Genomic DNA, 26,959 nt, shown 5'->3' on the forward strand with positions numbered 1-26,959 from the left:
ATGGACAATGCCACCGCGGTGGCCTATGTCAACCATCAAGGGGGCACCAGGAGTGCCCGGGCGGCTCGGGAAGTGGCCGACATTCTGTCTTGGGCCGAGACGCATGTCCTGGCGATAACGGCAGTTCACATACCGGGGGTGGAGAACTGGCAGGTGGACTATCTGAGTCGCCAGACCCTGGACCAGGGGGAATGGTCCCTTCACCCGGATGTCTTCCAGATGTTGTGCGCGAAGTGGGGTTCTCCAGATGTGGACCTGTTTGCGTCTCGTCTAAACAACAAGGTGGAAAGGTTCGTGGCAAGAACGCGCGATCCTCGGGCGGACGTGTTGGTGGCGCCCTGGCATCAGTATCGTCTGATGTATGCCTTTCCCCCGATTCAACTACTGTCCAGGCTGCTTCGCAGATTGGCCTCGGAACAGCACACAGTGATTCTGGTGGCACCGGACTGGCCTCACCGGTCTTGGTACGCAGACCTCGTAAATCTGTCAGTCGACGCTCCGTGGCACCTGCCACTTCGGGAAGACCTTCTGTCTCAAGGGCCGATATTTCATCCTGCTTTACAGTCGCTGGCTTTAACGGCCTGGCTGTTGAAAGCCAGGTCCTGAAGGATAGGGGTCTCTCCCCTGAGGTCATTCCCACTTTGATCAAGGCTAGAAATGCCTCTTCGGGGAAAATTTACTACCGTACTTGGAAAGCATACTTTGCCTGTTGTGAGTTCAGGGGGTATTCCCCTCGCTCATACTCGGTGTCGAGAGTGTTGGCTTTCCTCCAAACTGGAGTGGACCAGCGTTTGGCGCTGGCCACGATTAAGGGTCAGATTTCTGCGCTGGCCGTTCTCTTTCAATGCCCTGTGGCGTCTAATTCATTGGTTGGCACCTTTGTTCAGGGGGTGCGACATTTGGCCCCTCCTAGGAGGGAACCTTTGCCTCCATGGAAATTGAACTTGGTTCTGTCCGTGTTACAACAGGCTCCCTTTGAAAAGATCAGGGAAATCTCGTTGTCTCTGTTGTCCAAGAAGGTTGCCTTTTTGGTGGCGATCACTTCGGCTCGCAGGGTATCGGAGCTGGCGGCTTTGTCCTGCAGCTCTCCCTACCTGGTGATTCACAAGGATAAGGTGGTCTTGCGACCTAATCCATTCTTTCTTCCGAAAAGGATCTCGGAGTTTCACCTTAATGAAGATATTGTCTTGCCTTCGCTCTGCGCGAAGCCTAAGCATCCGAAGGAGGTTGCCTTACATTCCTTGGATGTTGTCCGGGCGATCAGGGTTTACCTGTCGTCCACTAAATCTTTTCGCAAGTCGGATTCCCTCTTTGTCCTTCCTGAGGGACCTCGGAAGGGCATGGCGGCGTCGGCTGCGACCATCGCCAAATGGATCAGACAGACCATTGAGCAAGCCTATGCCTTGAAGGGGAAGGTTCCTCCTTTCCCTGTGACGGCGCACTCTATCAGATCTTTGAGTACGTCTTGGGCTTACCGTCATCAGGCTTCTGTGGCCCAGGTGTGAAAGCGGGCGACTTGGTCGTCCCTTCACACCTTCTCCAAGTTCTATAAGGTGAACGTTCAGGCATCGGCCGTTGCCTCCTTTGGCCGTAAAGTTCTTACTGCGGCAGTTTCTTAGGGACCCCTGTTTTTTGGGCCCTTGGTTATTGGAGTGTTTTACCCCTGGGTTACTTGTTTTCCTGGGTTGTTGCTCTGTTGAGCACGTTTTTCCTTTTGCCCATTTGGTTCTCTTACTGTGGTAAGGTTCCTTTTTCTGATGTGGGTACTGCGTTGCCTTTTCTACGGTTGCGTCTCCCACCCCTCATGTCTACACTGCTTTGGGACGTCCCATTGGTGAAGACTTGGGAAGGGGCTTTCTCTGAGTCCTCCGACAGTCGCCGCCCCCGCCCCTCTTTTGGGGTTTTTTTGTGTACTCTTACTGCTATGCTACCAAACTGAGTTTGGAATGCTGGTGCAGGGAGGTATTGACTGAGGGGACAGCCCCTAGGGGTGTGTCTATGCTAAATGCTTTTGTATTAACAATTCTTGTTGCCTAGCTACTCCTGCGGAGCAAAGGTCAATACCCATTGTTGAAGACTTGGGAAGGGGCGGCGACTGTCGGAGGACTCAGAGAAAGGAATTTTATGGTAAGATTTTACAAAAATTCAGTTTTCTCTTACGTCCGACAGTCGCCGCCCTCTCATACAGTCTTCACCAATGGGGTATTGACTTCCTCTCCTTAGGAGTAGCTAGGCATAAGACTTGTTAAAACTAAAGCATTTACATAGACACACCCATGGGGGCTGTCCCACTGGTCCAATACCCCCCTGCAATAGCCATCCCATTTCAGTTTGTCTTCTGCCTAGTTCAGGAGTAGTCAGGCTTCCCTGTGCTGGGGCTACAGTCTCAGCCTTCTTCTTCTATTTTATGATTTTATTTTCTGAAAATGTCATTTTTTCTTTGCTATACTAGCTGTTTATTTTGTCAGCTCTTAGTCGAATCTTCGGATGAAGGTGGAGTTTGCGGAGCTGGGAATCGGACTGGTAGTCCTGGTTATCCAGGACAGAGGATCAGATGGAATCCCAGCCCGCCATCAATCGTTTAGAAGGCTATGCTGTCACCTTGGCCTCACAAACGACCCATCCCTGTCCTCAGGGATGCAGCCTGTGAGTTGGCTACCTCACCGGACACATGTACGGTTCGCCCGTGCACCCATGGTGTCCTGCGTTTTCTGGCTGGCGGCACTCCCCTTCCATCTGAGGGCGGGCGGTTTTCCGTTTAATATGAGGCACCCCACGCTATCGGGTAGAGGTAAGTACACTCTTATGTGGGGCCTCTGTCTGGAGTCAACAGTCATGTGTGTTGTGGTGTCCCCTATGTCTGTACATTTTTGGGCTCCCTGATCCGGTCCCTGCGGGGTTTTTTTCTGTCACAGCCAGCGCTGTGTGGGGTTTTGGGGGATCCCTCTCCTGTGTCACTGAGGGTGCTTTGGAGGTACAGACACGTGCGGCGACCGCTGCAGGGTTAAAAACCGCCGGTCCGCCATTTTAGGTGTGGGCAGCATGTCTGGCTTAACTATGGACGCTTATACAGCATTGTATGTAGTGTATTTTGGCGCCTTCCAGCCCCATCTTGTGTGTGGCAAACGATCGTTCCGAGCACATGTCGGCGGCCATTTTGCTGAAGCCTCCTATTGCTTTACATTGGCATCCATGTTTCCTTAGCCTGCAACCTCTGTTCAGTCTCGGCGGTGACATCACTTCCTTCCTTCCCTCAGAAGCGGCCGAAGGAGTTGGTAACACATTTATGGGGCTCTGTACTGATGTCCTTTCCTCTTAGTCCATTGTGCAATCTTCCTGGCTCAGTTTGGGGGGGGGGGGTCTGTGTTCCACAGTCGTTGTAGCGGTGTGCTGCGGGGTCCGCGGCGCTCTTAAAGGGCCAGTACCAATCAAAAAAAAAACTCACTTTTTTTGCAATGGAATGGGATCACAGTCCTGCTGAATCCTCTACTCTGACGAATTTGGCTGCTGTTGTGGTGACTTTGGTGTCCAAAATGGATGTGCTGATGACTGAACGTGCTGCTAGAAAAAGGCCTAGGATTTCTTTTTCTTATGATTCTGAATGTGACATGGTTGCTGTGGGTAGCGTGCCTCTTTCAGGGTCTCGCTCTTCTCTGGACCTGCAAGAGTCTGAGGGGGAGGGGGAGGTTACAGGGGTGGATGATTCCCCCCCCTGGGATGCCAGAGGAACGCGCAGCTATGGACGCGCTGATTTCTGCCATTAAAGAAACACTACATTTAGAGGATGAGCCCAATCCTCCGGGCATTGTCATCTTTTGGTACACACAGAATCCTCAAGACGGCGCAGGTTTTTCGTTGCCCCACTGAGTTTCATCACACTGAATAAGCAATGGCACAATTTGTAACACACCTTCACGGTGCCTAAAAGGTTTCAACTTCTCTTCCCTTTTGCGTCTACTACGGTTGCGCACTGGTGTGTGGCTCCTCCAGTGGAGCACACGGTAGCCAGAGTGAACACCGAAGATTCTCCGGTATTTAGGGATCCTACGGATAGGAGGCTGGAATCTCTTGTGCGCCATTCTTACATGGTGGCAGGGTCCATGCTGAAACCTATTTTCGTCTCTGTCATGGCGGCTCAGGCTGTGGCGGATTGGACCAAGGTGCTCAGGTGCTCAGACGCACACTCGTGGCTGATTCTGCCCCCCCCCCCCCCCACTACCGTGGAGATGGTGGACCAGATTTATCAAGGGGTCATGTATTTGTGCGATGCGGCCTTAAATGAGGCTTCTTTGGCTGCCCGCCTGTCCAGTGTCTCAGTGCTTAACCGTCGCCTGATATGGTTGAAGAGCTGGTCAGCTGACAAGAAATCTAGAAAGGCGGTGGCTGACATTCCCTATGCGGGGTCTCGCCTTTTTGGGGAATCCCTGGATGAATTGGTTAAGGGAGTCACTGGGGGCAAGAGCACTTTGCTGCCTCAGAACCCTAAGGGCACGTTTTTCCACGGCAAGCTGGGTTCCGCCTTTAAACCAAACCAGGGGTCCTTTCGTGCCTTCAAGGCACAGTACAAGGGAAAACCTTTCAAGGGCCAGGGTGGCCAGAAAAAGCCCTGGGCCGGAAAAAAGATCCGGCCAAGCTGGTGCGGTGGCTCCGTCCGTCTCTGCCTGAAGGGGCGCCCTCACCCATTTCAGGGGTGGGGGGACGTTTGCGCGGTTTCCTCCAACCTTGGCTGCTCCGAATTCAGGACAGGTGGGTTCAGGAAATCTTTCGATCAGGGTACTAGATCGAATTTCTTTCACGGCCGGCAGACATTCTTTCCCTCCAATCTTCATTTGAACCCAGGGTGGTTACAAGACCTGCATCAAGCGGTGCAGGATCTCCTTGCTCAAGGGGTTATCGCTCGGTGCCTCATCGGGCAGGTTTCGGGGGTTTTACTCGAATCTGTTCACTGTGCCCAGAAAGGAGGGCAAGGTGCGTCCGAATCTGGACTTGAAAGCTCTGAACCGCTTCGTGTGCGTTCGAAAGTTCCGCATTGAATCGCTCCGCTCGGTGGTGGCCTCTGAGCCCGGGAGAATTCCTGGCCTCTATCGACCTGAAGGATGTGTATGACTGTATGAGTGGGCGCCGACTCAGAGAAAGGAATTTTAGGGTAAGATTTTACAAAAATTCCGTTTTTTTTTTGCAAATTTTGCTGGCGGGTTCTTCCAGTACTTCTGGCGGGTTCTTCCAGTACAGTATGGACCCTGCAGACCATGTGTCCCCTCCTGACCCCCTCCCATAGGCCACAGGGCCTTTTCGGATCTCCACTGTCCATTAATGCATTTTCGGCGGCTCTGGAAGCATTTGGGTCCCAGGTGGAGGTGGCCTTGAGAGCGAGGTGCGCTAAAATTTTTCTACGCCTACCCCTGCCTCATCTGATGTCTCATATTCTTAATCTGACTCAGCTGCTGCAGACGTGGGCCTCCCTGTCGGGTCTGTTACCTTGTGCCCTATATCCTCGGATAATGAGGATGACATTTCTACCTCCCCTGCCACGCATGATACAGGCGCTGGTGGATGCACTGGTTGTTTTGGTGCATGACACCTTGCAATTGGGAGGTCGCAGCGGCGGCTGCGCCTTGGGCGCAGGTGTCATCTGGCACTCGCATGCCATCCAGAGCAGCTTAATTTGCTAGCATGCTCATGAAGAATGTGACCATCTGCGACCTTCTCCTGGGGTGTCTAAGCGGCTGCTAGACTTTACTTTTTTGAGGAGTCTGTTAAAGTGGACCTACCGGTCTCTAGGCTAAATAGGACTACCGTTGTTCAAGTGGAGGAATCTCCATCCTTTAAGGACATGGGGGATAGGATGGCGCGGGCTGTGGCCCAAGATCTGTACTCCCTAACAGGGTCTGCACTGGGAACAGTGTTTGATTGCCCTTGCCACGCAAACTGCCTGATGGGCAGAGTTCCAACGCCGTGACTTGGTGAGGAGCAAGTCCCTCCTGCCCTGGGGGAGCTGTTGGAACACCTTTCGCAGGGGCTGCAATTTGCAATGCAGCGCTTGACACGGCTCCTTTATTGGGTCACCTATCGGTTTTCGGCGGTGGTTATCCGGAGTATACTTGGCCGAAGTGTTGGTCTGCGGCTCAAACTTCTAAGAAGGCCTTATCAGATCTCCCTTTTTCAGGGGAATCGCTTGTTTAGAGCTGCCCTGGATGACATTATGTAAGGGTTTCCCGGTGGGAAGAGTGCTTTTTTTCCACAGGCTAACAAGGGTAAGGGCCTTGTCGCAGACGGGGTCCCTCCCTTTCGGCTCAAACGTTTTTTTCGTCCCCTCGGGTCGGTCGATGTGGTGAAGTCCTTCAAGACTTCCTCGGGTGATTCCAAACGACCCTAGTCTGGCGAAAAGGAGATCGTTTTTTTTTTTTTTTTCAGACCTGCGGACAAGGCCTACTCGGCCTGAAGGTGCGTCCTCACCCATATATGGGGTATGGGGATGTCTTTGCCAGTTTTCGGACCTGTGGCTGCCCCGGATCACAGGCAGCTGGGTTCAGGGGGTCATGCGGTCCAGTTGCAAGATCGAGTTTCGATCTGCTTTTTGCAGTAAGGTTTTCCCTTCCCATGTACAGCTGTCCCTGTATCGCTTACAGGTGCTCTGTGGGGCAGTTCAGGCTCTGGTTTAAGACTGGACCTACTAGCTCTTGCTTGTTCCGTTCGGATCAAAAATTCAAGATGGTATCGGTTCGCACGATGGTGACTTCCCTACATCAAGGGGATTCCGGGCCTCCATAGACATCAGAGATGCCTACATTCACATCCTGTTTTGTGCAGGACACCTACAGGTTCTCAGTTTTTTTTGCTGTGGGGAAGGATCTCTATCGGTTGGTGGCTTTACCCCTTGGTCTCGCTTCTGCTCCTCGGGTTTTGGCTCTGGTCCTGGCGCTGTTGCAGCAGCGGGGTGTAACGGTTAGGGGTTCCTGGCCGATCTGCTTCTCCATGTGGAATCGCCCTACGGTGCTGGACGAATTTGGAAGTCACCATGTGTACTTTGGTGGAGTTCCGGGTGGGTTCTGAACCTTCAGAAGTTATCCCTGGTCCCTTCCCTGAGACTGGACTATATGGGCCTGACTTTGGACTCGTTCTCAGTCAGGGTGCTTCTCGCTCCGGAGAAAAAACTCTTGGAACATAAGACTGTGCTTCTACTGTTACTGTCCTGCACATGATCATCTCTTCGGACCTGCATGCTAGTGCTGCGACTGATGGTGTCGTCTTTCGAGACGGTCCCTTTCGGTTAACCCTCTCTAGAATTTCCCAGACGGCAATCCTTCTCAAATGGGACTAGAATCAAAACTCTCTGGACATTCGGTTCCGGCTGAGCCAGGTGACCAGGGAGTCTTGATCTGGAATGCTTTCTCCCCTTTTTACTGGACAATTGTCACCGCGGATGCAAGCCTGTCCGCGTGGGGAGGAGTCCTCGGCAGGTTCTCTGCTTAGGGAGTATGGTCCCCGGAGGATCCAGGTTACCGATCAATGTCCTGGAGCTCAGAGCGATCCGGCTTTGCCTAGTTCACTTGACCGGGCACCTGCAGCTTTCCAGTGCGCATTCAATCAGACTATGCCACGACCGTGGCTTATGCTTTTCACCTAGGGGGCACCAAGAGTGTCCTTGCGGTCTTGGAAGTGACAGGCATGCCTTGTTCCAACTCTCTCCGCTGTTCCCTTCCAGGTGTGGAAAATTGGCAGGTGGATTGCCTCAGTCGACAGGCCTCATCCGTTGGTTTTCCAGCAGTTGTGCCTTCGTTGGGGCACTCCAGACGTTGTATCTCCAGGATAGTGCAGAGGTTTGTGGCACACTCCTGGGGTCCTCTGGCAGATGCACTGGTGGCACCATGGATTCGGTCGTAGGCAAGAACATATGCCAATTTCAACATGAATGATGCTGAGAAGTTTAGCATGGTCACCTGCGCAGGGATGACGCCGGCATTGTGTGTGAGCGATCACGGGTGCGCCAAGGTCAGTATCAGCTGCAGTCTCTTTCCTCCTCAAGTTGCTGCCAAGAGTTCTTTGCAGGATCGAGGCAGAAGGGATTCTGGTCGTTCTTTTGGCTCCAGACTGGACTGGCCTCGCCGAACTTGGTACGCCGACCTGCTTAGGCAAGCCACAGGCGCTCATTGGAGAATTCCTCTCAGGGAGGATTTATTGTCTCCGGGGTCAATCATCCATCCTGCTTTTTGGTCGCTGGTTTTGTTGGTTTGGCTTTTGAAAGCCGGGTGCTGAAAGGCAGGGGATTGTCTGCTTCAGTGATTCCCTCCCTGCTTGAAGCGTGGGAAGCGACTTGTAGGATGATTTTTTCATCGTACCGGAAAGTCGGATATTGCGTGGTGAGAGTCTCTTTGGGCTCCCCCTCGCTCTTACTCCGTTACCCTGATCTTGGCTTTCCTTCAACGGGGAGTTGATCAAACGTTGGCTTTGAGTACTATCAAGGGTCAGGTTTCGGCTTTGGCAATTTTCTTCCAAAGGCCGTTGGCCGCCTGTTTCCTGATGCGTAACTTCTTCCAGGAAGTGAGACACTTTGGTATTTCCATTTTACCGTAAAATCCTTTTCTCTGTAGTTCGTCAGACACAGCACCTGCCCCTCTACTTCTGAGTTATGGGTTTTTTTTCTAACCCTGCTTGCAACCAAACTGTTTGAAAATAGCAGAGCCTGAGGGGTTTTGCTTGTTAGGACAGCCCCCATAGGCGTGGATATGTTTTTTTTTTTTCCGCATAATGTCTATGCCTAGAAGGAGGAGCATAAACCTATTAGTCTTTGAATAAGGAAGAGCTGCGTCTGTCGAACATCAGACAATAGGATTTTACCATAAGTTCTTACAAAAATCTATTTTCTCTTACGTCCTCCGACAGTCGCCGCCTCTTCATATTCGTCACTAATGGGGTTATTGACCTTTGCTCCGTAGGAGTAGCTAGGCAACAGAATATATTAATATCAAAGCTTTTAACATATCCTCCCTGCTTCCTGCATACCAACTCAGTTTCATATGCCTAGCTCAGGAGTATGCAGGCTGTTCCTGTGCTGGGGCTCTTAGTCTTAGCTTCTTTTCTATTTTTGATTTTATTTGAAGTTTTTTCTCTTTCTTTTACTTAGCTGTTTATTTTCAGCGTTAGTTTCATCTGATGAAGATGATCGTGCGGCGCTGGGTCTCAGTCTGGCCATCCTGGATCCAAGGGCTCAGGGCCAGGGGCTTCCCAGCCTGCCATCGAGCGTTCAGCTTAGGTTTTGCCCTGGCATATTGAACGACCCATCCCTGTTCGCTGCAGGGATGCTATCGGTGAGGTGGCTACCTCACTGGACGCCATTACGGTTTCGCACCGCAACTCTACTGCGTCATGCTTGCGACACTCCCTGTCCTCAGTGCAGCGGTTTGGTCACTGGAGCAGGCTCCCCACGCCATCCGGACTGGTAAGTGTAACTCTTATGTGGGGACCTGTCTATTTGGGTGTCAGTCTGGGACTGTGTGACCCTGCATGTCTGTGTGGCACTGTGCTCCCTGTCAGTTCCTGTGTGGACTTGCTGCCTGTGTGTGGGCTGTGAAAGGGGGGGGGGGGGGCTATCCCGCTCTGCTGGGTGTCATAGTGAAGCAGTCAGATTTTAGGCATGCTGTGCGGCGATCGCTGCTTTTTTTGAGGCAAAATCATGGTGGCAGGTCCTGTGAGGTACTGCACAGCGTTTTTGGCGCCAAACGCCGCCATTTTGAGCGGCGATCGATCAGGCCGCATGTCGGCACCATGTTCTATTTGCCCTAAGTTTCCTCAGCCCAGCGGCCATGTTTGTGTAGCCTTGCATAGGCTTCATAGGGGCGGTCAGTCTTGCATCACTTCCTTTTCCTCTGGGACAGCGATCGGTGCAGCAGCCCGTGTGATCTCTCCATGTTTTATATCTCCTTTTTTCCTGTATTCCTTGCCCAGTTTCTTGTCCCTGTGGGGGTCGGTGTATTCAGTGGGTGCGTGCGGTGGGCAGCGCTCGCCGCGATCTTAAAGGGGCAGTACCCTTTATTAATTATTTTGCTGGGGCATGGATTCTCAGGATTGCAAGTTTCCTCCCACCTTGGTGGGGTCCAAGGGGCTGTGTCTTCCCCCGAGGGGGCTGATCTGGCCACTATTGTGACAAACTTAGCTGCTCAGGTGCAGATGCTGGTGGCTGATCGATCCACAAAACGGCCCAGGGTGTCTATTTCCTCTGATTCAGAGGGCGATGGGGCTGCTATGGCTGGAGTGCCCTTCTCAGGGTTTCACTCGTCCCTAGACCTTGTGGGGTCTGACGGGGAGGCTGAGGTGGAAGGGGTGGATAATTCTTCCCCTGGCTCGTCTGAAGAGCTTGCACTCATGGATGAGTTGGTTGCTTCTATCAAGCAAACGCTGCATTTGCAGGATGAACCATGTCCTCCTGCTTTGATGTCATGTCCTCTTATGGGACGCAAAGAAAGCGCAAAACATCTCAGGTTTTTCCTTGCTCTACGGAATTTCAGCGCGCGGTTGATGAGCAATGGCGCAATTTAAAGAAGCCTTTTGCTGTGCCGAGTAGGTTCAAGCTGCGTTATCCCTTTACACCAGCTACTGATGAGCGGTGTGTGCCGCCTCAGGTGGATCACGCGGTGGCGATTTTAAATAAATCGACTGCGATCCCTGCTGAGGATACCCCGGTGTTCCGGGACCCGACGAACAGGAGGTTGGAATCTCTAGCCCCGTCATGCTTATACGGTTGCTGGCTCTATGCTGAAGCCTATTTTTGCTTCCATTATGGCAGCCCAGGCTATTGCGGATTGGACGCAGGTGCTCAGGCGCACCCTGGTGACTGACTCTGCCCCGCTGACTACTTTGGCTATGGTGGATCAGATTCATCAGGGTGTCATGTATTTGTGTGATGCGGACTTGGATTTAGTTCCTTTTGGCTGCGCGTCTTTCTGGTGTGGCGGTCTTGAACCGTCGCCTGATATGGTTGAAATGTTGGTCTGTTGACCAATCTTCCCGCAAGACTTTAGCTAATTTGCCCTACGCGGGATCTCGCCTTTTTGGTGAATCTTTGGATACTCTGATAAAGGGTATTTCTGGGGGTAAGAGCACTCTCTTGCCCCAATCTCACAATAATAAGTTTGTTCGTGGTAAGAAGAATGCTTCATTTAGGCCCTCTCAGGGGTCCTTTCGGGCCTTTCGGTCGCACTATAAGGGCAAGCCCTTCAAAGGCCAAGGCTCCTAGAAGAAGCCGTGGGCGGGTAAGCAGAAGTCCGGCCAGTACGGATCCGCTGCCCATAACAATGCGGCCTGAAGGGGCGCCCTCACCCGTTTCTGGGGTGGGGGGACGTTTGCTCGGTTTTCTTCAACCCTGGCTGGACCGCGTTCGGGACAGGTAGGTTCAGGAAATCATTCGATCTGGATACAAGATCGAGTTTCTCTCGGCCGGCGGGCAGGTTTTTTCCCTCAAACCTTCAGCGGACGCCGGAGCGCTTGCAGGATCTGCACCTGGCGGTGCGGGACTTGCGGGCCCAGGGAGTGGTGGTTCCGGTGCCTCACCGGGACAGATTTCGGGGGTTCTATTCCAATCTGTTCACTGTGCCCAGAAAGGAGGGCAAGGTGCGTCCGATTCTGGACTTGAAAGCTCTGAACCGCTTTGTGCGGGTTCGCAAGTTCCGCATGGAATCCCTGTGATCGGTGGTAGCTGCCCTGGTTCCGGGGGAATTCATGGCCTCCATCGACTTGAAGGATGCATACCTTCACATCCCCATTTTCGAGGGTCACCAGAGGTACCTTCGATTTGCCATTGCGGAGGATCATTACCAATTCGTGGCGTTACCCTTTGGTCTCGCTTCGGCTCCACGGGTTTTCACCAAGGTGCTTGCGCCGGTTCTGGCTTTATTGAGAGCCCAGGGCATTTCTGTCCTGGGGTATCTGGACGATATAAACATAAAAGTGTAGCGCTTAGAAGTATTAATGATCACAAAAAATATTACTAGATAGTGTCCAAATGAATGGAAAAATTAATAATGATCACACAAAATATATTAATAAATAGTGTCCAAATGAATGGAAAAACTAATAACCACAATGATGTGTATAAAAGAAAAAAAAGGTTTAAAAAGTATAAAAGTGTCCAAATGAATGAGTCCCAATAAAATAGATGTGAAATGAAGTCATAAATCCACATGCACAATATTCCAGAAGGGAATTCAGCCCGTGACACCAGGGGTATGTGAAGGAAGGGAACACCTCAGTGATGGGATATGATAAGCAGCTTACCAGATTTCCATGGCTGCTCAACTTAATGAGTCAGCCTCTCCCAGTTATTGATCAAGACCACTGAAGATCTGATGTTACGTGGATATTTTATCGATTCAGACAGATCACCTCTCAAGATGCGTGAAAAAGGATCAGTATAGGATTGGCACTCCTCAATATTTCTCATCAAGCATAAATGAATATGTAGGGAAAGAAGAAGGCGAGGCCCATAGCGTAATCCTGTTTAAAAATTATATTCTTATTTATTAAAAAATGTTACTCACAATTTATCATGAACAGACAGGCATGTAAAATCGCTAGGACAAGGGATGGAGATGCGGCGTCCCGCAAACAATCCCGAGTAGCAAGAATGATGAAGGCCGGCTAATTTCCAGGGGGCGTGTGGACGTTGCGTCTGGAGTCGCCAACGCCAACACCCAGACGAAGTCTATTGAGACTAAAAACGTTGGCGACTCCAGACGCAACGTCCACACGCCCCCTGGAAATTAGCCGGCCTTCATCATTCTTGCTACTCGGGATTGTTTGCGGGACGCCGCATCTCCATCCCTTGTCCTAGCGATTTTACATGCCTGTCTGTTCATGATAAATTGTGAGTAACATTTTTTAATAAATAAGAATATAATTTTTAAACGGGATTACGCTATGGGCCTCGCCTTCTTCTTTCCCTACATATTCATTTATGCTTTGTAGTGCGTTTTGGTATGAAATTTGACTATTTTTAATTTATTACTAAAGGCGGTGTCTGAACTATCAATGAAATTATGACGCAGTGCCTCCAGCCGATTACGGCAAATAATTTAATAACTAAAAACAAAACCCAATCAATTTTGTTCAGACACTCATAGTATACCACGCAATTTTCCCGAGTTCTTTTTTTTTATCAGTTAATTTCTTTTTAAAAGCATATACCAATCTTAGTGAAACAGTCTACAGTAGGGAATATATATATAAGAATATTTATTCGCAAGACATAATTTCACCATAAATGATCATACTTGAGTGACACAGAGATAACCTTACATAAAATACCAACTTAAAACGATAAATGCAATGTGATATTTAGCTAAACGATGAAAGTAAAATAAAGCAAGATTATGTATTTCCCAGGTGTAGTATGAACCATAAATTAATATTCTATATAATCAGACCACAATAGTCTGCGAATCACATGGCCGAAAGTCATTCCACTGCAGATGAAGTGAGAATAAGCCATGCAAAACGGAAGACGTAAAATCGCAAATAATGCGCTTAATCTGATATTAAAAATGTTATAAAAACAAAAATCATCTCTTTAGAGAAAAATCTACATATGGTTTATACGGCTGGGATTGTACTTTCGTTACCCTTTAAATAGGAAATGTAAAACATTTAAGGAAGTACATAAACAATATTGAATAATAATCAAATAACAGCAAGGCATAATTACCATATTTAAAATGGCCGCTTAGCTTAGAATAGTAGTTACCAGGTTCCTTTAAGATGGCTGCATTTCCAAGATGGTGGCCAATTAGGGAGGAGCTTTGTTTGGCGTCCCTCAAAGGTTCAGATACATGGCAGATTGAAATGGAGTCGTCTGTGTAGATGAGTCTGTGCATGGCTGTTAGTAGTGTGTATGTTGTAAGTGTGATGTATATTGGGCAAGATATGATGTGTGTTGTGTTGTGTCCGTTGTGTTGTGTCTTCCTATTACATCTCTGGTTTCTTTTTATTTTGTGTTGAACAAAAGGGCAGTAAAAATTATCATAAGCCAAACCCAGTGGGAGGAACATTATTCCTATTGGTTGGAACATCTTATTCATTAACTGGTGATGTCATAGGGTGACACCTCTTGGTTAACCAGTGTATTAAAATTAATTAAAAATTTCTCCATTTAAGACTATTATAAAAAAAACATAAAATGTAATCATGCTCTCATATATGACGTCCATTTAATCCACCAGGTATCTGAATAAAGATTAATCTTGGTAACACTATTCTAATATTTAATATATCTTATGTAATATATATATTGGACTTTACTTTTTAACCCAAGACTTCAATTAGTAGCAGTAAGAATTGTATAGATACATATACAGTTATATATATTGATACACAACAGCTTGTATATGTAACTTTTTCTATACATGGTTTGTTTCCAATTAGAGTATTATCCATTTAAGGGATTACTATGTTGACAACAGTACATTTATGATTTGGACTGGATGATAAAATATGGGTGAAATTTCTGACCATTTGACACTACTATATGATAGAATATAATGTACTTCTCAGTAGGAGGTTGTCATAACATCATAGTTCCATAACACCTTTTGTATATGATGGGGCAGAGATATCAATTTATGATTTTCTGAAATTCATTTTGAGATTTGCAGTTCTCATCAATCTAAGTGACAATGTTTATGTGACTCCGTGTAGATTTCAACAACTTTATCCCCCTGTTTGTGTTTAGGTAAATAAATGACAGATTCTCGTCTTTGTCCAGACAGTTTTGTTTGTCTTCTCAGGGTGGAAACAATAGTTTACTTGCATTGTGTATGGTTGAACACAGGTGTTATCCTGAAATTTAGTTTCGCCCATTGTGTGAGTCATGGCCTGAACATAAAGTTTTACGACCTCTCTGGTTTTTCGTGTTTCAAGACCAGGGGAAGGATGTCTTATGTAAACCTTTTCCCCCAAAGGCCGATCCACCTGTGATAAGCGATTTATTTATCTGTCTTTCTGAGTATTGTATTTAAAAGTTTGTCAAACACATTTTCCTTTCGGGGCAGATGACACAGCTTCTCATCTCAAAGTTCAGGCAAACAAAACCATGTCAAACAATGGACGCAATGTGTGTTTCAAACTGAAAGAGTTTTGACTCAATATGTAGCAAGGTCAATGGAGGCCTCAAAGTTCACAATTCTTGACCTGTAATAATAAAAATGTATTTCTATTTCGCACTGAAAGTTTAACAAATCCCCCCTCTTGGAAAAATTGTGAAAATTGCCGTAGCCGTTTGAAACCTTTTTCCAAGGCAGAACTTTTGAAGAAATAGGGCTTAAATCGGACTTTGACAGCTTTGTAGATAGGTATGGAATAGTTGAATGGGGTTATAGACACCTGCAAGTAGGTGTAGTGACTTCAGTAAACAAGCATGGTGACTCCGAGTGAGGTGTGGATCCAAGGGTTATCATCTGTTGGCCAGTGGAATGTGGATTTCTCCGGGCACTTTTGCCTTTGGCTGTCTTGACGGGTTCATCTTGGTAGACTGGCCATCAGGGGTATCCCGGGGTCCTTCACACTGTACCCCCCTTTGGGTGTCTCAGACACATCAGACTCTCGGTTTCCTGCTTACTTCCTGGATCTCTTAGTCCTATAAAGGAAAATGGATTCCATGAGAAAATGATACATACAGTTTTCAGCCATAACTTTTAGTTGAAATTTCAATGTGAGGTTGGTATCCTGAGCTTCCTCAGAGTCCTCCTTTTAGTCCATCGTGTGATCAGCCTTTTATCTGACCACCATGGGCGGTGAGACTATATATGCAACCCTTCCCAGGGGAGACTGACTTCTGGGGCTCATTAACATGGGGACGTATTCATCACCATGGATACCACACATTGAACAATTGAACAGTGATATACTATTTTGTTAGAATTTACCTTCTACTTGGGAGGAAAAAAAATATATAATATCCCCCCTTTGGGGCATCAATGCAACTCATGGTAGGCAACAAAACTACCTGACATTGAGGATTCTTCTTGGTTACCGTAATACCACCTTTAACCTCTTGACTTCATTACGTCATTAGGGTTTGATCCTCCTTGTATCACCGCCATTGGCGATTTTTCGAAATGTGCCCGCTTTGAGCGACCTGTTTGAGTCAGAGGGATGAAGTGACCACTGAAAAATAGGAGAGTAGTTATTATCTAACAACCAAGATCCCGGGTATGGATTTCAGGATCCTTAATACTGTGACCTGGGGATAAAATGGTGTTAGAACCTCTGTCTCCTATGCATTCATTCAGTGTGTCCCTCTGATCCCTTGCTATTTGGGCATTTATGGATTTTGTGGCCTTTGGCTGGCCACAAGATTTGTTCCTAAAGAGTAATTATTTTAGTTCGGGCTACAGTGCCCTGAGTGAACCAAGTGATCATCCGATCCACCTTGGCATCTACTCTGCTGAAAAACTTTTTCAGAAATAGAATTATTGGCTTTTTTTTTTTTATATATTTGGCTCCGCCTCCTGCGGTGCCTATGTCTCTCGGGTACAGACAGATGGGACAGATCCCCATCAGAACCATTTGCTCGGTTCTGGCGGGGTCTGGGCATTAATGTCTCTTCATCTTCCCGAGGATTTTGGGGAGCCCTAAGATCGGGCAAATCCCTATTTATTTGTGGGGTCCCCCCTTTTGTTGAGGATATTTGGCATAGCGAGGATTTCCATCCTCAAGGGTGAATTGGGCTCTTTGGGGATGCTCCCTGGAGATTCTTTTAAACCTTGGGCCCTGTCCCCTTGGAAAGAAATCCTAAAATGGCCTCTGTTCCCCCCTCCTTATTGGTGGGGTGTCCGGTGTCCTCCTTGAGGTATCCGGTATAAAATCTTGCTCCTTTTGTTTTTTATTTATTTATTTATTTTTTTTTTTGTTAAGGTTGAGGAGAAAGGTGTGTTTCTGCCACAATTTTGGTGACAGGCTCATGCCTTTCTTTGTATTCACTGGTCTGTTGGATGGAGTGCAAATTGTCGCTCTCTTTTACCAACCATTCCAGTGAACACCCCAACTTGTAGTCCCTGGCCAAACTTATTTTTTTTTGTACCTGGCCGATGCCTCAAAGCACAGGGTTTTAAATTCTGGATAGTTGTACTCAGGCTCCTCCATTGAAGGGTGTTAGGCACTTTTGAGTACAGTACAGCAAAAATTTAGTGGGCTTTGGTGCTGTGTACATTTTAAATTATATATAGCAGCTCTAGCAGCGTAAGGGTTTTTTTTTTTTTTTTTGCGTGTCGACTTTTAAATTACATCCTTGAGGCACAACACAGATAGGCTGTTTTCGTAGGCCTCAAGATGATTAGTAATATCTAAGGACCCTTTCTTAATAAAAATTGGGACAGTACTCTTTTTAAAACAAACTTTTTAAATTCTAGAGGTGTATGGTATCTTTTTAGGGGTGCTAGTCTTTTTGCGGTGACCTGATATGACTCATACCTAGTTATGTATGGCTGCCCAATTTCTGCCCTCCTATCTTAGGAATATGGCTGGGGTAGGACGTGGACTCTTTGCCTGACTCTCACCCCTTGTCTGGGTCATGACCATCAGACTGGGAGTCATATCTGGGTCTAATTAATTACTTCATTTGATTTATAATGCAGGACTGATAAGCAGTACCCTTTTGTATGGACACCATAACCTTTTTGAACTTTCCTATTTATTTATTTATGAATTCCTGTCCTTACTGGAACTGTTACATTTTTATTTTTATTTATTTATTTATAAATTTTCCACTGCTGGTTACTCGGCAACTTAATTTTCAACTGCTGGTTACTTGGCAACTTCCACTAATAAAAAAAAAACATTTCCTTGCTCAAAACTTCCTACTTCTTGCATTAATCGTTTACATTGTTCTTTCAAATGGTTGCTTATATTACAGCTTTCTGAATAAAACTTCTGCCACAGTTCTACTTTTTCCTACAGTTTCACGCTACATTCTCTTAACCTATGTGTCCCAATAGAGGTCACTTTCACCTGCTCAAGGAGGTTCCTTATCTCACTTCTTATTATTTGGAGTGGAGATTAGAACTTTACTAAATTCCTTTTTGCTGAGCCTTATGGTGCAGTTCCTCACAGAGATACAGTAAGATTGGCCATGATTCTAAAAGTATGTGATCACGCTTCCTGACGTCTTTGGGGTTAGAGAAGCTTTCGGTAAGTTCATACATCAGGTTTTCCTCTACCCACGTCTGGTGCCCATTTTTGGCCCGACTTTTTCTGAGGATTTTGGTATGACTCCAACTAGCCTATACATATACCACCATTTTAGACTCAGAGAGGTGTCTCTACATATTCTAGATCTGTGCCGAATCTACTGGGGCTGTGGGATTGACATCTAGCCAGAGTTGGCAGCGTGAACCTTACCTTATGTAGACATTTTAGGGCATTACTATCAATATTCACAATTAAATAATTTAAAAAAAAAAATTATTAAAAAAAAATTCTATTTTTTTTTTGCAAAGTTATTAATTATGTCACCATGATCAAAATTATGATTGGCATATGTAAGAAATTAATGATATCTCAGCAGTGCCTCCAATTAATATGTAGTGCGTTTTGGTATAAAATTTGACTATTTTTAATTTATTACTAAAGGCGGTGTCTGAACTATCAATGAAATTATGACGCAGTGCCTCCAGCCGATTACGGCAAATAATTTAATAACTAAAAACAAAACCCAATCAATTTTGTTCAGACACTCATAGTATACCACGCAATTTTCCCGAGTTCTTTTTTTTTATCAGTTAATTTCTTTTTAAAAGCATATACCAATCTTAGTGAAACAGTCTACAGTAGGGAATATATATATAAGAATATTTATTCGCAAGACATAATTTCACCATAAATGATCATACTTGAGTGACACAAAGAGATAACCTTACATAAAATACCAACTTAAAACGATAAATGCAATGTGATATTTAGCTAAACGATGAAAGTAAAATAAAGCAAGATTATGTATTTCCCAGGTGTAGTATGAACCATAAATTAATATTCTATATAATCAGACCACAATAGTCTGCGAATCACATGGCCGAAAGTCATTCCACTGCAGATGAAGTGAGAATAAGCCATGCAAAACGGAAGACGTAAAATCGCAAATAATGCGCTTAATCTGATATTAAAAATGTTATAAAAACAAAAATCATCTCTTTAGAGAAAAATCTACATATGGTTTATACGGCTGGGATTGTACTTTCGTTACCCTTTAAATAGGAAATGTAAAACATTTAAGGAAGTACATAAACAATATTGAATAATAATCAAATAACAGCAAGGCATAATTACCATATTTAAAATGGCCGCTTAGCTTAGAATAGTAGTTACCAGGTTCCTTTAAGATGGCTGCATTTCCAAGATGGTGGCCAATTAGGGAGGAGCTTTGTTTGGCGTCCCTCAAAGGTTCAGATACATGGCAGATTGAAATGGAGTCGTCTGTGTAGATGAGTCTGTGCATGGCTGTTAGTAGTGTGTATGTTGTAAGTGTGATGTATATTGGGCAAGATATGATGTGTGTTGTGTTGTGTCCGTTGTGTTGTGTCTTCCTATTACATCTCTGGTTTCTTTTTATTTTGTGTTGAACAAAAGGGCAGTAAAAATTATCATAAGCCAAACCCAGTGGGAGGAACATTATTCCTATTGGTTGGAACATCTTATTCATTAACTGGTGATGTCATAGGGTGACACCTCTTGGTTAACCAGTGTATTAAAATTAATTAAAAATTTCTCCATTTAAGACTATTATAAAAAAAACATAAAATGTAATCATGCTCTCATCTATGACGTCCATTTAATCCACCAGGTATCTGAATAAAGATTAATCTTGGTAACACTATTCTAATATTTAATATATCTTATGTAATATATATATTGGACTTTACTTTTTAACCCAAGACTTCAATTAGTAGCAGTAAGAATTGTATAGATACATATACAGTTATATATATTGATACACAACAGCTTGTATATGTAACTTTTTCTATACATGGTTTGTTTCCAATTAGAGTATTATCCATTTAAGGGATTACTATGTTAACAACAGTACATTTATGATTTGGACTGGATGATAAAATATGGGTGAAATTTCTGACCATTTGACACTACTATATGATAGAATATAATGTACTTCTCAGTAGGAGGTTGTCATAACATCATAGTTCCATAACACCTTTTGTATATGATGGGGCAGAGATATCAATTTATGATTTTCTGAAATTCATTTTGAGATTTGCAGTTCTCATCAATCTAAGTGACAATGTTTATGTGACTCCGTGTAGATTTCAACAACTTTATCCCCCTGTTTGTGTTTAGGTAAATAAATGACAGATTCTCGTCTTTGTCCAGACAGTTTTGTTTGTCTTCTCAGGGTGGAAACAATAGTTTACTTGCATTGTGTATGGTTGAACACAGGTGTTATCCTGAAATTTAGTTTCGCCCATTGTGTGAGTCATGGCCTGAACATAAAGTTTTACGACCTCTCTGGTTTTTCGTGTTTCAAGACCAGGGGAAGGATGTCTTATGTAAACCTTTTCCCCCAAAGGCCGATCCACCTGTGATAAGCGATTTATTTATCTGTCTTTCTGAGTATTGTATTTAAAAGTTTGTCAAACACATTTTCCTTTCGGGGCAGATGACACAGCTTCTCATCTCAAAGTTCAGGCAAACAAAACCATGTCAAACAATGGACGCAATGTGTGTTTCAAACTGAAAGAGTTTTGACTCAATATGTAGCAAGGTCAATGGAGGCCTCAAAGTTCACAATTCTTGACCTGTAATAATAAAAATGTATTTCTATTTCGCACTGAAAGTTTAACAGCTTGATGAGAAATATTGAGGAGTGCCAATCCTATACTGATCCTTTTTCACGCATCTTGAGAGGTGATCTGTCTGAATCGATAAAATATCCACGTAACATCAGATCTTCAGTGGTCTTGATCAATAACTGGGAGAGGCTGACTCATTAAGTTGAGCAGCCATGGAAATCTGGTAAGCTGCTTATCATATCCCATCACTGAGGTTTTCCCTTCCTTCACATACCCCTGGTGTCACGGGCTGAATTCCCTTCTGGAATATTGTGCATGTGGATTTATGACTTCATTTCATATCTATTTTATTGGGACTCATTCATTTGGACACTTTTATACTTTTTAAACCTTTTTTTTCTTTTATACACATCATTGTGGTTATTAGTTTTTCCATTCATTTGGACACTATTTATTAATATATTTTGTGTGATCATTATTAATTTTTTCCATTCATTTGGACACTATCTAGTAATATTTTTTGTGATCATTAATACTTCTAAGCGCTACACTTTTATGTTTACATTGTTAATTTGAGTCACTGTTGGTTGATTTTGTGTTGGCTGCTGACATTTATCAAGCGAAGGTCTTCCTGCCGGAAGACAAGCTTCACACGCTTCAGTGCGAAGTCAGGTCCCTCAGGGACAATCAGTGCTCGTCCCTCCGGACGTGTATGAGGTGTCTGGGATTGATGGTTTCGGCCTTCGAGGCGATTCCCTTCGCCCAGTTTCACACACGGGAGCTTCAGGCGGAGGTCTTGGCCAAGTGGGCAGGGGCGTCCGCAATCTCTGGATCTGCGGATGTCGTTGAGCCATCTCACCCGAAGGGGTCTTTTGTGGTGGCTTAAGTCCCCAGCAGTGTCGGGGGGCAAGTCTTTTCGTCCCTTGTCGTGGACGGTGATCACCACGGATGCCAGCCTGTCGGGCTGGGGTGGTGTTCTGGGCGTTCTGTCCGCCCAGGGAACTTGGTCGGAGGAGGAATCCTCCCTTCCGATCAACATTCTGGAATTGCGAGCGATAAATCTGTCTTCTGCGTTGGACGGACGGGCTTCAGGGCCGTCCAGTGCGGGTACAGACGGACAATGCTACAGCGGTGGCCTACATCAACCACCAAGGGGGCACCAGGAGTGCCCGGGCGGCTCGGGAAGTAGCCGACATTCTGTCTTGAGCCGAGACGCACGTCCCGGCGATATCGGCAGTTCACATTCCGGGGGTGGAGATCTGGCAGGCGGATTATCTGAGCCGCCAGACCCTGGACCAGGGAGAATGGTCCCTCCACCCGGATGTCTTCCAGATGTTGTGCGCGAAGTGGGGGTCCCCAGATGTGGATCTGTTCGCGTCTCGTCTGAACAACAAGGTGGAAAGGTTCGTGGCAAGGACGCGCGATCCTCGGGCAGATGCCTCAGACGCGTTAGTGGCACCCTGGCATCAGTATCGTCTGATATATGCCTTTCCACCGATTCAGCTGCTGTCCAGGCTCCTTCGCAGGTTGGCCTCGGAACCGCACACGGTGATTTTGGTGGCACCGGACTGGCCTCGCCGGTCCTGGTACGCAGACCTCGTGAATCTGGCGGTCGACGCTCCGTGGCGTCTGCCACTTCGAGAAGATCTCCTGTCTCAAGGACCGATATTCCATCCTGCTTTACAGTCGCTGGTATTAACGGCCTGGCTGTTGAAAGCCAGGTCCTGAAGGATAGGGGTCTCTCCCCTGAGGTCATTCCCACTTTGATCAAGGCTAGGAAGGCCTCTTCGGGGAAGATTTACTACCGTACTTGGAAGGCTTACTTTGCCTGGTGTGAGTCCAGGGGGTATTCCCCTCGCTCGTACTCGGTGTCGAGGGTGTTGGCTTTCCTTCAAACGGGCGTGGACCAGCGTTTGGCGTTGGCCACGATTAAGGGTCAGATTTCTGCGCTGGCCGTTCTCTTTCAACGCCCTGTGGCATCTAACTCTTTGGTTAGCACCTTTGTTCAAGGGGTGCGACATTTGGTCCCTCCTAGGAGGGAGCCTTTGCCTCCATGGGATTTGAACCTTGTTCTGTCCGTGTTACAGCATGCTCCCTTTGAAAATATCAGGGAGATCTCGTTGTCTCTGTTGTCCAAGAAGGTTGCCTTTTTGGTGGCGATCACTTCGGCTCGCAGGGTATCGGAGCTGGCGGCCTTGTCCTGCAAATTTCCGTATTTGGGGATTCACTTGGATAAGGTGGTCTTGCGACCAAACCTGTCTTTTCTTCCGAAGAGGATCTCGGAATTTCACCTCAATGAGGATATTGTTCTGCCTTCGCTTTGCGCGAAGCCTAAGCATCCAAAGGAGGTGGCTTTGCATTCCTTGGATGTTGTCCGGGCGATCAGGGTTTACCTGTCATCGACTAAATCCTTTCGCAAGTCGGATTCTCTCTTTGTCCTTCCTGAGGGACCTCGGAAGGGCATGGCGTCGTCGGCTGCGACCATCGCCAAATGGATCAGACAGACCATTGTGCAAGCCTATGCTTTGAAGGGGAAGGTTCCTCCTTTTCCTGTGAAGGCGCACTCTACCAGGTCTCTGAGTACGTCTTGGGCCTATAGTCATCAGGCTTCTGTGGCCCAGGTGTGTAAGGCGGCGACTTGGTCGTCCGTTCCCACCTTCTCAAAATTTTACAAAGTGGATGTTCAGGCATCTGCAGATGCTTCCTTTGGCCGCAAAGTTCTTAGTGCGGCAGTGCCTTAGGGTCCCTGGTTTGGGCCTTTGGCTGTTGTGTTTTTACCCCTAGGTTACTTGTTCTTTCCTGGGTTGTTGCTCCTGTTGAGCACGTTTTTTTCCTGTTGCCCAGTTGGTTCTCTTACTTTGGTAAGGTTCCTTTCTCTGCTGTGGGTACTGCGTTGCTTTAGGCGCGGCTGTTTTTTTTCCCACCCCTCATGTCTACACTGCTATGGGACGTCCCCATTAGTGACGAATATGAAGAGGTGGCGACTGTCGGAGGACGTAAGAGAAAACGGAATTTTTGTAAAATCTTACCTGTAAAATTCCTTTCTCTGAGTCCTCCGACAGTCGCCGCCCCCGCCCCTCTTTTGGGGTTTGTTTATGTACTCTACTGCTATTCTACTGAAACTGAGTTGGTATGCAGGAAGCAGGGAGGTATTGACTGAGGGGACCACCCCCTGGGGGTGGGATATGTTAAAAGCTTTGATATTAATATATTCTGTTGCCTAGCTACTCCTACGGAGCAAAGGTGAATAACCCCATCAGTGACGAATATGAAGAGGCGGCGACTGTTGGAGGACTCAGAGAAAGGAATTTTACAGGTAAGATTTTACAAAAATTCAGTTTTTTTTTTTTTTTTTTTTTAACACCAGATTATGGGCTCCATTCGCAAAATCAGATCGCATGCAGTATTTAGGTGTTTTCTCAAATTCTGCATGCAGTTCTTAAAATGTCAATTTACTTTTGCTTCATGCGATATTTATCACATAAAGAAAAAACATATAAAACAGGAGTGAAAGTCAATTCACAAAAAGAAAAAAAAATATATATATATATGCGGCAATTAAGTAGTGGTACCGGCATACAATATTTTAAAACCGTCAGTTGCCGTCACCCTTGGCAACCAATAAACAACATGGATATTAAGAAGAGGGCAGGTCATCAGCTGTATGGAGGGAAAAAAAATAAAAGATGCTGGCAGTAAAAAATTAAGAAGAAAAAGTGTGTCCCAGGGGCCGAGGCCCTTTAATCACGGTGCCCTTTATATTGATGTTTGATCACACCAGCAAGGAGATTAATGCTCCTTATCAATTCCATACTCTGTATTCAATCTCAAATTTTCAATCTTCGCTCAGGCTACATTACAATGACTATGATATGTCCAGCTCATAAACATTACCACCATGTTCCTTTAGTTCCACTACTAGAGAAATCCTCAATTGAACCCATAGAGAAGCCACCCTGCATCGGTTCGGAGTCTCCAGACATGCAAGGAATGCCTGACTCCTTAAGGGTCGGAGATCGGTTTGAGGCTTTCATCATCGTTTTTCATAACCCAGAGATGTTCTTTTGTCAGCGAGTTCAGACTGCAAGTAAGTCTCATTATTTTCACTTTTTTTTAGGGATTTTTTTTTAAATTTTGCTTTCTGAAGGTCTTCCGTTTATTGTGCATTCAAATTATTTAAAAATTGTTTCCCCTTTCTGTTAGAACAACTTGCTGAGCTTGTAGCAGCAATGAATATTAAATGCAGCGCATTAAACACAACACCGATTTCCTTACCAGAATCTGGGAAGGTTTGCTGCGCCCAGTTCACAGGTAATCCACTAAAGGCTTTTTATTTTTGTTGTGTTTATTTATTTTTTGAAATGGCTATTTTTAAAATGCTGTTAACCCCTTGACACTGCTTGTACACAGATATGCAACCTCACAGAAGTGGTTCTTTCATCATAAGGCCCCATATATGCGTACGTGACTTTGTACTGGGAAGGCGCTGCTCAGGTCGCTCCCAGCACAGAGACCAGGCTCTCGCCAACAGTTGAGACCTGAGACTTCCAATCACCTGACTACTGTGATAGCCTTTGATTGGCTGTAACAGTGTTCAGTCACTGTGCGCCCATCCCGTGTTTTCTTTCTTTTTCTGAATGGAGAGAAAGATACATTGTATATGTAAAGGATCCATGATAAAATACATAGCATCATTCTCTCCTTTCAGTAGAGAAAGAAGTAAACGAACATAAGTGTGTCAAAATAATGAAATCTAAATTATCTAGATCATGGTTTAATCTAGGTTAGTGTTTGGGTCAGGATCAAAAGTCAGTGTGTTTTAGTAAGGATAATTAAAATATAAGCAAAAGCATACTATTGTTCCTGGGCACTAGTACGGGTACAAGCAACAAATAACATACATAGTCAGGTTGAAAAAAGACGCAAGTCCATCTAGCTCAACCAATAAAAAAACAAAAATGAAAACTCAACCATGCAATCCTATTAACACAATCCTGTACCCACAGTTAATCCAGAGGAAGGCGAAAAAACCCAGCAAAGCATGATCCAATTTGCTACAGCAGGGGAAAAAATTCCTTCCCGATCCCCCTGAGAGGCAACCGGATATTCCCTGGAACATCTTTACCTATAAACATTAGTACCCAGTTATATTATGTACACCTAGGAAAAAAATCCAGGCCTTTTTTCCTAGCTGGTCAGAACCACCTCTTCTTTAAAAAAAAAAAAAAAAAAAGTCAACAAAAATACAAACTATATGAATGATAAACAGCGGTGAACAATGGGGAAAACAATGCCCTTGCATAGTACGTTCAAATTTAGGAGGAAAGACATGCATTAGGTGTAATAAATTGAGATTTAACTGATACTGAACATAAGCGTGGGCCCGGGGGTGTTGCCACCCAGGACCCCATTAGACCCTTTATCTTACAAAAAAGAGGTGGAAATGGGAGATGAGAGAATACCCAAATCGCTCTGGAAGTGAAATTGCGGGATGTCAGAGGAAATGAGTGTAGGGATGGAGGGGGGGCGAAAAGATGGAGGTGAGAGGAGAATGATGGGTGGGAAAGGGAGAAAATCAGCAGCGAGTAGGCAAGAGGAAAGCAGAGTCATAGAGGATTGTCAGTGCCTTTAGGCCCCTCTGGCTGGAGGTGAGTTTGGAGCCTCCTGAAGCCTGTAGGAAGGTCTCAGTGCAAGTGAAATGCAACCATGGCAGCCACTTATCCACACACTGTTTTTCTGTGTTATTAATAGTGGCGGTCAATTCTTCCATACGATTAATCTCTTTAACATTGGCATACCACATTGCACGAGATGCGGGAGAGTTTGTCTCCACAACGCGGGTATACAAGCTTTAGCCGCATTGAGTAATTGTAGGTACAAAGACTTTTTATATTTCCGCAAGGGTCTCCCCATCAGGTGGAGCAGACTTGCCGCAGGGTTATCTCGTATGTCTACAGCTGTCAGTTGCTGAACAGAACCACCTCTTGAGGGAGTCTCTTCCATATTTTCACAGCTCTTACTGTGAAGAAACCTTTCCGTATTTGGAGACAATATCTCCCTTCTTCTACATGTAAAGAGTGCCCCCTTGTCCTCTGTGATGGCCTTAAAGTGAATAACTCAACACCAAGTTCACTATATGGACCCCTTATGTATTTATACATGTTGATCATGTCCCC

General features: G+C 45.9%; 1 protein-coding gene across 1 annotated transcript in view; it reads left to right on the plus strand.

The window, feature by feature from the left end:
- The window catches only part of TDRD1 (tudor domain containing 1), a gene marked incomplete at both ends in the record, with an annotated part of 265,551 nt that overhangs the window by 71,596 nt on the left and 166,996 nt on the right, over positions 1-26,959 (plus strand). The window contains 2 exons of the mRNA XM_082268836.1: positions 24,694-24,870; positions 24,987-25,094. Of these exons, the coding sequence (XP_082124962.1) occupies positions 24,694-24,870; positions 24,987-25,094 (285 nt within the window). The remainder of the gene's footprint in view (positions 1-24,693; positions 24,871-24,986; positions 25,095-26,959) is intronic.

The sequence above is a fragment of the Pelophylax lessonae genome (genome assembly GCF_965119305.1).
Source record: "Pelophylax lessonae genome assembly, chromosome: 9".
Lineage (NCBI taxonomy): Eukaryota > Metazoa > Chordata > Amphibia > Anura > Ranidae > Pelophylax > Pelophylax lessonae.